The sequence below is a fragment of the Lactuca virosa genome, chromosome 3, assembly GCF_052849685.1.
Source record: "Lactuca virosa cultivar CGN04683 chromosome 3, Lactuca_virosa_CGN04683_v6, whole genome shotgun sequence".
NCBI lineage: Eukaryota > Viridiplantae > Streptophyta > Magnoliopsida > Asterales > Asteraceae > Lactuca > Lactuca virosa.
Window position 1 is genome coordinate 170,427,793 of NC_136428.1, and position 13,979 is coordinate 170,441,771.

Below are 13,979 nucleotides of genomic sequence, written 5' to 3' on the forward strand. Positions count from 1 at the left end.
AGGCCAACCACAGGCCAACTCACAGGATTCACCGGGCTGTTTTCGGCTACTACCGAACACGTGGAAAGAGGGATTGAGGCCAACCACAGGCCAACTCACAGGATTCACCGGGCACAGGCTATGGCCACTAGGTATGATTCACTTACCGTTGACACTAGTTACCAAAGACAAAACCAGGCGACGGACCGCCCTAATAGACTTTGTAGTCATACGGCACCCGCCGGAGCACAACATCATATTGGGACGGACAGCCCTGCTCAGATTTGGGGCGGTCCCGTCGACAATTCACGGAATAGTCAAGTTTAGCACAAGCCAAGGATCGGGCACGATTCTAGCCACGCCCCCAAGGGAACTCAAATGTTACGAGATCATGCAACCAAAAGATATCTCGGTTGAAGCCAAAAGGCCAAGACCAAACCCGTCAGATGGAGGAGAAGTAATCAACAGGGAGTATCCCGACCAGCGAGTGACCGTAGGAACAACCCTCCCTGCAGAAATGAGAGGGGCGCTGGTCCAGCTACTGCAGAAGTACAAACATGTATTCGCATGGAAGCCTACAGACATGGTGGGGGTCGACCGAGGAATCATAGAATACAAGTTAATGATAAAACCAGGAACCAAGGAAGTGAAACAAAATAAGCGGGTCTAGGGGGAGCGAAACAAAGCAATCAACGCAGAAGTGGCAAAGTTAACCAACGCCGGAATCCTCAGAGAAGCGATATTTCCCACATGGATCGCCAACCCGGTAATGGTAAGGAAACATGATGGCAGTTGGCGGATGTGTATTCACTATTCGGACCTAAACAAGGCATGCCCCAAAGACTGGTACCCGCTGCCAGAAATAGACCAAAAAGTAGAATATTTGCAAGGATTCCAGTGGAAGTGCTTCCTAGATGCATCAAAAGGCTATCACCAAATCCTGATGAGTACAAACGACGAAGAGAAGACAGCCTTCTACATGGATCATGGCACCTTTTGTTACACAAAGATGCCATTTGGGCTGAAGAACGCGGGGGCGACCTATCAACGGCTCTTCGACTCCTTGTTCGCCCATCAGATCGGTCGAAATATTGAGGTCTATGTCGACGACATGGTAATAAAAAGCCCAAACGAGAGCAAGTTGCTACGAGACGTGGAGGAAACACTATGAGCGTTGGAGGGGGCTAAGATGAAACTAAATCCCGCCAAGTGCACTTTTGAGGTGGAAGAAGGCCAGTTTCTGGAATACTATGTGACGAAAGAAGGAATTCAGCCAAGTCCAACAAAAATAAATGAGCTCGAAGAAACACCCTGACCTTGTACGCTGAGGGACGCACAAGGCTTAAATGGAAAGCTGACAGCGCTTAGTCGATTCATCTCTAAGTCGACTGAGAAAGCCATGCCGCTATTCAACACGCTCAAAGGATGCATAGAGAAAAACAATTTCTGATGGAAGATAGAGGTCGAGTCGGCACTTCAGAAGATAAAAAAGGCACTACACACTCTTCCTACCCTGGCCAGCCCGATACCCGGCGAGACACTGCAGGTATACCTGTCCACATCGAAAGACGCTATCTCGTCAGTACTGGTAGTTGAAAGACAAGGACACCAGTTGCCGATCTACTTCGTGAGCCGGGCCCTACAGGGACCCGAAATGAACTATCCAACCATCGAGAAACGGGTTCTTCCCTAGTCTACGCGGCACGAAGGCTCCGCCGACACTTCCAGGCCCACCAAATAGAGGTACTGACCAATTGCCCGATCAAGCAGGTGCTCCTGAAGCCGGAGACTTCCGGGCGGCTCGCAAAGAGGGCCATAGAGCTAGGAGAGCACGACATCAGTTACCATCCTCGGGTAAGAATCAAGGGGAAAGCCTTAGTGGATTTATTGCTCGAATTCGTGGGGGAACTCCAACAAGAAGTAACCAATGCAGACCAACAAGGACGCTTAGCAGAGAAGACCGACCAGCAGTGGTCCCTCTCTGCAGATGGGGCCTCCAGCAAAGAAGGGTCGGGCGCAGGGCTGATTTTAACCAGCCCCACGGGAGAGGAAGTCACGTACGCCTTGCGTTTCGACTTCCTTACTTCCAACAACGAGGCGGAATACGGAGCCTTGCTAGCCGGCCTCAGGCTAGCAGTAAAAATGGGGGCGGAGAGAGTCACAGCCTTGACGGATTCGCGCTTAGGAGCCAACCAAGTATCGGGGGAGTTCGAAGAGAAAGACAAACGAATGGAAAAGTATGTGAAAGCAGTGCAACGAATCACAAGTTCCCTAAAAAGTTTTGTGATAAAGCAAATCCCGAGAGGAAGCAACAGGCGAGCAGACGCCCTCAGCAAGTTAGCATCAACATGTTTCGGACACGTCTCGAAGGAAGTACTTGTGGAAAGACTAAAGGAAAGGAACATCGACGAGCGACAAGTTGACTCCCTATCAGTGGAGCAACCCAATTGGATGACGCCCATCATGGACTATCTTCAACACGGTATACTACCTGACGACCACGCAGAGGCCCAGAAAAACGAGGGTGCGAGCCCCCCAGTATGCAGTTCTAAAAGGGACGTTGTATAGAAAAGATCACACAGCCCCATGGCTCAAATGCATAGATGGCACGGCAGGGAAGCTGGCTTTGGAGGAAGCCCACGCAGGGTCAGCCGGAGCCCACGAAGGAGCACAAGCACTCACAGGCAAAGTGTTGCGCATGGGTCTCTACTGGCCAGAGTTACACCAGGATGCGGTCGAGCTAACGCAAACTTGTGTGGCATGCCAGACTTTCTCGCCGGCGCAAGAAGTACCACCATCTAAGATGACAAGTATAGTCAGCCCCTGGACCTTCTACCAATGGGGAGTCGATATTGTCGGCCCCTTCCCAGAAGCGCCGGGGAAGGTGAAATTTCTAGTTGTGGCAGTCGACTACTTTACGAAATGGATAGAAGCAAAGCCGTTAGCATGTATTATCGGGAGGCAAATAATCAAGTTCATCTGGAAGAACATCATAACACGGTTCAGAACACCTAAGGTCATAATCAGTGACAACGGCTTACAATTCACAGAAAATCCCTTCAAGGACTGGTGCAAAGAAAATGGAATAGAGCAGAGATTCACATCTGTGGCTCACCCCCAAGCCAACGGACAAACAGAAGTGTCTAATATGACGTTGGTACAGGGGATCAAGAAACGGCTAGAAAAAGCAAACGACAATTAGGTAGACGAGCTACCAGAAGTTCTCTGGTCATATCGGACTGCACCACGGACCAGCACAAAAGAAACGCCCTTTTTTTAGCCTACGGAGCCGAAGCAATGCTACCGGCAGAAAATATGATAGGATCAATAAGAACAGAGTATTGCCAGGAGCAAGGAAACAGCGAAAATCTAAGAGAAAACCTAGACCTCCTGGAGGAGCGACGCGAGCGCTCAAGCATGCGCCAGGCAGCCTACAAAAAGACAGTAGAAAGATACTACAATCAACGCGTCAAGGACAAAGCATTCCGAGTATGAGACTTTGTCTTGCGAAAAAATGAGGTCAGCCACACACAACCCCGTGGGAAATTAAGTCAGATGTGGGAAGGACCATACAAAGTGGTCGGGGCGCACCGCAACGGATCGTACTCTCTCGAGACCCTGGAGGGGAGGCAGATACCCAAGACATGGAACGCAAGGAACTTGAGGAAGTTCCACTTCTAAGCAATGATAGAACCCTATGCAGAAAGGAAGACGAAGGCACGCAACCTCCAAGCAAAGTCGTAAACCCCTAAACAGTAGGGAAAACAAGGAAAACATCTCATGGCCGGACTGATCACCCGGACCAACAGATGGACTCTCAGAGAAGTCCAATAGGAAATTATTGTATGAAACAACCATGTATCAGAACTACATAAATAAAATAACATGCATTTTCTTTAGTACGTAATGCAGTGAGCACATCTAACATTCTAGCAAATATAGCATAAAGGATACTCAGTGAATCCAAGATACATCATACATAAAAACAGAAAATATGACATAGAAGAAGGCCTAACAAATGATCAACCTACATAGAAGGTTCGATACGATTGATTAAAAGCGTAACAGTTCAGCGGTTAAAGATAGACCATTGTCTGTTTACACAATAAAAGCCTTAGAGGCCACAAGCTAAGAACATCAAAACAATGGCCTCAGAGGCCGTAAAATGACTAAAAGACAACAAAAAAAGCTTCAACAAGATTTTTTCACACCCCAGAAGGGTAGCTCTGAACAACTTCATATAACACCACCAGGACCATCGCCACCAACAGGACCATCGCCATCACCAATTTCACCACCACCACCAACTCCACCAGCCCCAGCATTTGCTCCCGCACCACCTGCCCCTGAACCACCCACATCCAACATCTCCACACCCTCCTCACCCTCATCAAACACGCATAACGATCTTACCCCATCCACATCCAAGTGACCCAACCTGAGCAAACCAGCAAAGTCCATAGTCGCGAAAGCCAACAAAGCATCATCCAAAGCTGAAGTATGACTGGACCGTGAGTCACTAGCAGAAGGATCGTAAGTCCCAGCATCGACCTGAGCTTTCAAGTTGGCCCAACCTGAATCCTCCCCAGCAACAAAGGCAACATGACGAATACAACTAATACCACCACTGAACTCGGGATGCTCAAGAAGCTTGTCCATCACACGCACAAACCCAACTTGAAGGAGCCAACTATGGTCCGCCCTCAGCACCTCCAGTTCATGCTCGCGATCGGCAAGGTCCCGCTCCAGGCTCTCATTGTGAATCATCAAACCTTCATTTGCCTGGGTCAAAGACTCCACCTGAGCTTCCAAGACACTACGCACATCCTCCAATACCAATTTCCCCGATACCAAAGACTTGTTCTCCTCCTCTAACCGACCAACGGCGTTGCTTAAATCGGTCACCTTCGCCCTCAAAATAGCTTCCCTCTCAACAAGGGAAGAATGCACATGCTCCAACTCACCAAACCGCTGCACATGACGGGACCCAACGACCAGATATGTCATGGCCAGTGCAGCGGCATACGCAAGATTATGAGTCGGTACAACATTACTCATCGAATCCATGTCATCCACGGTGGCAGGAGGAAGAGCATGACGAGTAAAATCCAAGGCAACATAGCGAACAGACAAACGAGAATCAGAACGTAAGCCCCACCCTGGAACAAACACAAGCGCACTATGTAATGCCTCCACCGCAGGGTACCCTTGGAACAACCGCTCAGGACTACCCCTCGAAGACTGGGGGCTAACGCCAGCGCCTATAGAAACTGGTACAATGGGTTGATGAGACGCCCCTTCGATACCCTCAAACTGTTGAACGTCATCATCAGGTATCACCAACACATCCCCTGGGCTGGACGGTGCAGACGACAATAGGCGCATAAGACCACGGCGCTGCATCACATGCTGTCCGATAAGTCTCGAGCTACCCTCAAGAACCAGACCATTCATCGCCTACACAACTTTCCTTTTCCCCGCAACCCGACGATCGCCATCCATAATCCCAGCCTTGCTGTCCACCACACCATCGGTCGCCGGCCCAGTAGGAGTACGTGAGGTAGTCGGCGTCACGACGGTATAGGAACCCGGTTGACTTCCCGACGCGGTAGAGCTCCCCATAGGTTGTGGGGACACTCGAGCAATAGCAATAGTTAAGCGACGGGGAGGAGGCAAAGTCTCGTACAAAGGCACTACACGATGCTCCAGCTTGCCCTGGTAATGACCCCGCAATACAGAATCCATAGAAACAGAGCATTCAACACCTGCCCAAAAAACAGAGAAGATAACCATGAAAAAACAAAAGTAAACGAGGTCTCCTTCCATATATGCAATAAAAAGGGGGGGGGGAGGGAGAAGAGAGCAAGGAAAGGGAAGAGCAAGAGCGACTCACCGTTAGAAACAGTGTAGAACACAGACATCTCCCCCCGAGAGCGCCAACTAGGGCTCATCCCGATACCGGCAAGTATAACCTCCGACATCACATCAACGTCCACCTGGAGAGTACGCAAGAGATCTGTAGTTGCCTAGTTGTGGGGAAACAGTTTAGGGATGGTGTCGGAAAGCATAGTCGCTCGGGGATACTCACGACCGAGCAGCTCCTTGTTGACCCACAACCACTTATCCTGCGATTTCTTGAGAGGCTTACTGTCAACAACAAGGTTATGGCCTCCCCAGCGGGTAGAGAGGTATACTTGTCGTTGGTAGCGGAAAACTGAAAGAAGAACTTGAAGACGAAGTAGTCGGGAATGATGCCGTTGGCTCAACAGATCATCTCGAAGGCCATTATTTTATGAACAGCACCGGGGGTTAGCATCTGAACGTTGCACCCGTTACGTCGGAGTATTTCTTCTTGAAAGTCAGTCAACGAAAGGCGAAGACCGGCGTCGAAGGTTTTCAAATAAACACCCACTTTCCCAGGCGGAGGTCGAGTGATCAAAGAACCAGAGAGTCGTCTCAACTATGCTAAAGACCCGGAATACCAAGTCAAACAACGTTCACAAAGCTGGTCATAGAGGATTCCAGGAATATCGGACATCTTGTTAGCTAGTATAGACTATAAATTGACACATGTATCTCGCACACGACACACTCTACTTAATCTTAGCTTACTCTACGAAAATTTTCACTTGTTCTTACTGAAATACTCTCTGTAATCATAATTTTATATTAATAAAATCATCAACGCAGGTGATTATTATCACCTCCCAAGGTTTTGTGCTGAAGATCCTAGCAAGGATCAAGGGCTTTCCTTGTAAGCAATCGTGTCATTCTCTTTACCTTTCTCTATTGCACAATTCGAACATCAGAGCCTCTCATTCAATTTGGTTGATTTATACTTGTGTAATTTTTGACCAAAACAATTTGGTTCCCACCGTGGGGCCGTGGTGTTCAAAATCCTCAAAAGATCATGTCTACACAACCGATCCTTTCTTCATCCTCCGCTCCTTCCATTCCAACCAAAAACCTACCACCTCCTCCGAGTGGACCCCCTTTTCGAAGGAAAGCGCCTGATACTTCCAAGAGAAACACCCCTCCGGTCACTAAACAAGGAAGTTTGGGATCTTCAGGACTCCAGGATCCGGCTGCTCTGGTCACTACTGCTGAACTCTTCGCTATGATGAGGAAAATGACGCAACAGGACTCAGCAACAAGACGACAATAGAACACTACTTAGAGAAGTGGAGAGGATGAAGGCGGAATTTCAGATATCCCAGGAAACAATGCATGCAGTTGTACAACCAAGGATCCTGAACTTCGACAATGCAGGATCCTCAGGAAATCAACAGGGGAACACAGCTCCTGCTACTGCTGCATCACCCTGAGGGACGACTATGAACAATCGAGCATTTATGATCAATGATCTCGATAAGCCTTTCAATACTCCTAGAAACCTTGATTCTAATAACTTCTTAAACAACAATACTATCAATACTAACTCTATGAATTTTGATGCAGGAATAAGTCCCAACATGGCTAGGGAACTTCAGCAGTTGAGACAGATGATCTCAAGCGTACCCAAGGTAGTTTAACCCATACCAGAAGCATCTCTAACAAGTCACAGGATCTCGTGATTTGCTGCTGCGATAGCAAATACCGAAGTTCCTAAGCACTTCCAGACTCCTAGCATGAAGCCTTACAATGGAACTATGGATCCTGAAGAGCACGTAGCATAATACCGAGAAATGATGGAGATCATTCCTATCCCAATGCACTTGAAGGAAGCTTGCCTATGCAAAGGCTTTGGTTCAACCCTCATGGGATCAGCTCTTAAATGGATGCTAAACGTTCCTCCCTATTCTATTAATTCATTTGCACATTTAGTCAATATTTTCAATAACCAGTTTTCTTGTAGCAGAACCTTCAAGAAGATCACTAGTGATCTCTATCCAGTGGTTCAAGATCCTAAGGAACGACTTATGGATTTTGTTAACAGGTTTTGCAGGGAAGCTCTGAGCATCCCCAACATTGACATGGCGACTGCTGTGGAGGCCTTCAAGATGGGTCTAAGGAAGGATTCACCCATCTATGAAGATCTCGTGATGACTCCATGCAAGAGATTGGACGAAGTTAGGTGCCGAGCATTGAGGTTCACAAGGCTTGAAGAGGATAAAGAAGTCCAGAAAAGGAGCAACCCTTCAAGTCAATATGAGAATCCCGATAGGAAGGCCGAATCCTCTGCTCCAAGATCCTACAAATCAAAGCCCTATTCCAAACCATATCATCACAGGGTTAATGCCCTCAAAAATGAAGGAGAGGAAGAGAAACCTCCTAACATCACTTGCTATTGTTTTTATGTGGATGTTTCAGGTTTAATCTATGCTATGCAGGTTCTCGGAGACAAAGCAAGGTGGCCAAAGAAGGATAACAAGTCCACCAGTTGGAAATACAAGTCCAAATGGTGTGCTTACCATGAAGATTCCGGTCACATGATGGAGGATTGCATAGCTCTAAGAAAGGAGATCAGCTACCTCCTTATCAAAGGGCATCTTAAAGAGATCCTTAGAAGAAAGAAAGAAAAGTCCAAGGAGAGCAACCAGGATTGTCATAAGATCCCGGAGAAACCAGAATCTCCACCCCCAAACGCCAAGATAATTAATGTTATCTCAGGCGGATCTAACATTTGTGGTATTTCTTATTCTCGGGCTAAAAGACACACCAAGGTCTCTAAAACAGAAAAGGAGGATAGGCCACAGAAGAATGCCTCAGTTAGAAATGAAAAGGAAATCACCTTTGACGAGACGGACATGGAAGAGATCCAGGATCCTCACCGTGACGGACTCATGATAACATTGTACATTGCCAACTACTTCGTCAGAAGGATCCTTGTTGATGGAGGATCCTCGGTCAACATCATACTCTTGGACGGACTGAAGAGGATGAACATCTCGGAATCAGAGATAATCAAAAGATCCTCGGTCCTCATAGGATTTAGCAGAGAAACGAAAAACACCATTGGGGAGATAAAGATACCAATATACATAGAGGGGGTAAACTCTATAAAAAATTTATGTGTTATTGACACCTTATCTTCTTATAATGTGATATTAGGTAGACCGTGGATCCATGAGATGAAAGCGGTTCCATCAACATATCATCAGTGTGTAAAGATGCCTACTCTGTCGGGAATAGTGAAGATCATGGGAGATCAACAAGAATCAAAGGAATGTTATAAAACCTATATGAAGCCTACGACGAAACCCCAACAAGCATAGCAATTAAGGCAGGGGACACGACATGTTCTAGAAACGAAGGAGCAAAACGTGAAGGAACTGCCCCTAAGCAGCGAGGATCCTGAAACCAAAGTCCTCATAGGATCCTCAATACCCGAGAAAATTAAGAAAGACCTGTTAAACTTCCTTCGAACCAGAAGCAAGACGTTTGCATGGAAACACGAAGATATGACAGGTATAGACAAGAGTATTATCACTCACAAACTTAATATTGATCCTTCTTTCAGACCGATACATCAAAATAGAAGGAAGTTTGCACCCGAAAGAACTCAGATCATCCAAGAAGAAGTGGAAAAGCTCCTCAAGACAGGGGTGATTAAGGAAGTGAAGTTCCCGATATGGCTGGCTAATGTAGTTGCCGTACAGAAGAAGAATGGAAAGTGGCGAGTATGTGTAGACTACACGGATCTTAATAAGGCTTGTCCTAAGGATCCTTTTCCACTACCACACATTGACTCCATGATAGATGCAACAGCTGGCCACGAACTCTTACCCGTCATGGATGCTTCATCAGGATTCCAACAAATCCAGATGGAACCATCCGATCAAGAAGATACAACATTTATAACACCAATAGGTATATATTGTTACACTGCAATGCCTTTTAGTCTTAAAAATACAGGTGCAACATATCAAAGACTGGTGAACCGGATGTTTAAAGACAAGTTGGGGGGACACCATGGAGGTCTACATTGACGACTTGGTGGTGAAGTCCATGAAAGCTGAAGATCATCTCAGGTACCTCAAATAAGCCTTTGACATTCTAGGCGAATACAAAATGAAGTTGAATCTGTCTAAATGCCACTTTGGGATGAATTTGGGCAAGTTCCTTGGGTATATGGTAACCAAGAGAGGAATAGAAGCAAGCCCGGAGCAGATCAAAGCAATCATCAAGCTGAAATCTCCATATTCAACTAAAGACATCCAAAGGCTAACTGGAAGAGTAGCAGCACTCAACAGGTTCATTTCAAGATCCTCAGAAAGGTATAATCCCTTATGATATCTTGAAGAAGAACAAGAAGTTTGAATGGACCGAAGAACACGAAGAAGCTATTTAGGAACTTAAAAGATACTTAAGCTCCGCGCCACTGCTGGTGAAGCCTATAGATGGAGAACAACTTCTCCTCTACCTCTCGGTATCCTCAAGTGCGGTAAGTGTTGTCCTAGCCAACGATCTTAATAGAGACCAACATCATATCTACTATGTAAGTAAAAGTTTTCTGGATCCTGAGACCAGGTATTCTCATCTCAAAAAATTAATTCTTGCGTTAGTAACTACTTCTACTAAGTTAAGACATTATTTCGAGACGCATACCATACATGTGAAAACTAATTATCCTATTAAGAATGTGAAGAGAAAACCAGAGATGTCAGGAAGGATGGCAAAATGGTCAGTGAAGTTAAGCACGTTTGACATCAAATATGAGCCAAGATCTGCCATAAAGTCACAAGCATTAGCAGACTTTGTGGCTGACTTTAGTGATGATCTACAAAACGAAGCAGACATTGAATCTAAACAACTCCTAGAAGATGAACACTTGGGAAAATGGACACTATTCATGGATGGAGCTTCAAACCAAAAAGGAACCAGGCTAGGGATCATACTAAAATCGCCACAAGGGGACATCCTACCCCAGGCAGTTAGTTGCGAATTCAATGCAACCAAAAATGAAGCAGAATATGAAGCACTCATCATGGGACTACAATGGGCTATGGATCTTCAAATCAAGGATATTCATGTATTTTTTGATTCATTATTATTAACTAATCACTTCAATGGATCTTATGCAGTGAAAGGTGAAAGATTAGCATTATATCTCGAGATCCTCAAAAAATTAGCCTCTTATTTTGAAAACTTTAGCCTAACCCAAGCTCCCAGAGAAGAAAACACAGAAGCAGTCGCATTAGCCAACTTAGGATCCTCCCTAAGGATCCCATCAGAAATGAAGATCCCTATAACCCACATAATAACTCCAGCTATAGAAGCCTTTTTCGACAAACCTGATGATCCTGAACAACCAATAAGTGTAGCAGCCATCGGAGATCCTGACCCTCAGATCCATCCTCAATGGGATCCCGACGAACAGGATCCTCGAAGAAGTCCACGATCATGGATCCAACCCATTTTGGAGTATCTCCAAAATGGAACGATCCCAACAGAAGAAAAAACCAAAAGAGCATTCAGAACAAGAGTCTCAAGATTCATAATAATCCAAGGTAAACTCTATAAAAATTCTATGGCAGGTCTATACCTCAGATGCTTGGAAGATCCTGAAGCTGCAGAAGTCTTGAAGGACATACATGAAGGAGACTGTGGCAATCACACTGGGGGCAGATCCTTATGCTCCAAGGTATTGATAACAGGATACTACTGGCCAACCATGAAGAGAGATTCTTTTCTACATGCTCAAAAGTGTGATGCTTGCCAAAGACATAGCAACATCCTACATCAACCGGCATAACCTCTATATCCTATTATCTCACCATGGCCATTCATGAAATGGGGAATGGATATAGTGGGAAAATTACCAATAGCTCTACGAGTAAAAGTCTTCATGTTGGTGATGACTGATTACTTCTCGAAGTGGATCGAAGCTAAAGCCTTTGTTCAAGTTAGAGACAAAGAGGTAGTCTCATTTATTAAACGTAATATCTTGACCAGGTTTGGGATCCCTGTTGTAATCAAATGCGACAATGGATCACAATTCATAAGCAAGAGGACAAGAGACTTTTGCATGGGTTGGGGAATCAAAATGATAATGTTCACTCCTGTTCATCCCCAAGCTAATGGTCAAGCAGAATCTAGCAACAAGATCATAGTAAACAACTTGAAGAAAAGGCTAGATGAAAAGAAAGGAAGGTGGGCATAAGAGCTTCCTTTCGTCCTATGGGCAGATAGGACTACTTCCAAAGTAGACACATGCCAGACCCTTTACTCCTTGGTGTTTGGGACAGAAGCAATGATCCCTACTGAAGTAGTGATCCAGACAGCAAGATACTTGCTCCAAAATCAAGAAAACAATGACAGGATCCTAGCCCAGGATCTTGACACTGTTGACGAACTCAGAGATCTTGCCAAGATACGCATTGCTGCTGATCAACAAAACATCATATCTCTTAGAGGAAAACATTCCAAATAGGAGACTTGGTATTGAGGAAAACATTCCGAAACACCAAGGATCCTAGTGCAGGTAAACTAGCTCCTAAGTGGGAAGGACCATATCTCTTAGATGTTGAAGCAGGAAAAGGAGCATATTGGCTAGCAACACTCGAAGGAGATATTTTGCCAAGATCCTTGAATGTTATACATCTCAAAGCATACTATATGTAAATAAGATCAATTGATCTTCAACAAAACCGGGGTGCACATGTTCTTTACCTTAAACTTTTCATCATTAGTTATTTTCTCCTCGAATACATTACTAACTTAAGCATCGGAGAGACGTTAGCTAGACTAACGCCCACCCTAGCTAACGTTTTCTATGCAGAACAATCTACAGCTAAGGATCTCCATAAGCAATGATCCTGAAATATAAGGATCCTCAAGGTTGAAGATCCTGAAACATAAAGATCTTGACACACAAAGAACTCAACATCTTAACAGTTGGACAATTACATTATATCAAAGGTATGATCTTTAAACTATCATATACACAAGCTAGAGACTGATCATCTATCCTACGCTTAAGGGTACTTAATCCCCTTTAAGGTTTAAAGAGTTAATTACCTCTTTCACACGAACTAAGGTTTATACACCTCGGTTGAACGCACGATATCTAACTATGGGATACGAATAAGGGGATCATTTCACGATGCAGTGGCTTGGCAACCCTCTTATCTTTGAATATAATTTAAGATCCTTAAGGTTTGTAACATTTTCATGCTATCTAAAATTGGGATCTTACCCCAGAAATTACATAAGGTTTATAACATCTTCATGTTATCACACGTTAGGATCTTTCCCCAGAAAATACACACGAATCATAACATTTTCATGTTATCATAAGTAGGGATATTTCCCATGAAATATGTCACAAGTTGGGATCCTCCCCAGTATATAACATTAACATGTTATCAATCGAACTTATGGTGTTACCTAATAATTTTGTCAAAGTCTATAACCTAAACAAGTTATCCTAAGAAGGGAATTCACCCGTATGATCTTATGATTAAGGATCCTTATCATTAAGGATCCTCATCCTTAAGTATCCTCATCATTAAGGATCCTCATCGGTAAGGATCCTCATCAGTAAGAATCTTATCATCAGAAGTCAACAACGATCCTAAGTTCTTTCCTAATTTGATATTTATCCTCAGTAAGTTCTAAGATTGAAAAACTTATGAAGCTTAAGGAAAAACTCGAATACAATCAGGTTCCATCTTTCCTTTTTCTTAACTTTGAAATTTTTTAAGTAAAATTAAGGATCTTAAACTTTTCAGGATCCTAAACCAATTGCTGATTTATAAACTTTCATCACTTCATAATCATTTACTATTTTAAATTGATATCTTTAAAGAAGTTTTAAAGCACTTAGATTTACCAAAAATTAGTTCTTAAAAAATTCTTTTATACATGTTTTATTATAAAAATTATTTGAAACTCTTAAGGATTACAAGTCAGTCATCAAACTTTTTGAGAAAACTTTTAACATTTTAAATTGATTAACAAAGTCAGTTCTTATTAGTTTAAGTTATTACTTTTAGTTGTTTAACTAATTCAATCCTTATCAAATCATTTTATCTATTATTTTCCAAAAGAACTTTATC

The 13,979-nt window shown here is 44.3% G+C and overlaps 1 protein-coding gene across 1 annotated transcript; it reads left to right on the plus strand.

Annotated features, from left to right (window-relative positions):
* Positions 1-7,952: 7,952 nt before the first annotated feature.
* Positions 7,953-13,679, plus strand: LOC145164258 (uncharacterized). Its single transcript, XM_079082980.1, has 2 exons — positions 7,953-8,969; positions 13,653-13,679. The coding sequence occupies exons 1-2, from the start codon at positions 7,953-7,955 to the stop codon at positions 13,677-13,679; spliced, it is 1,044 nt and encodes a 347-aa protein (XP_078939106.1).
* The last annotated feature ends 300 nt before the right edge of the window (positions 13,680-13,979 follow it).

Excerpts from the sequence above, each read along its gene's own strand:
- LOC145164258 (XM_079082980.1), top strand. The coding sequence starts at position 7,953 with ATGGCGACTGCTGTGGAGGCCTTCAAGATGGGTCTAAGGAAGGATTCA. Across the intron at positions 8,970-13,652 it reads TACCAATATACATAGAGGGG|GATCCTAAACCAATTGCTGA; the intron begins GTAAACTCTATA and ends TAAACTTTTCAG.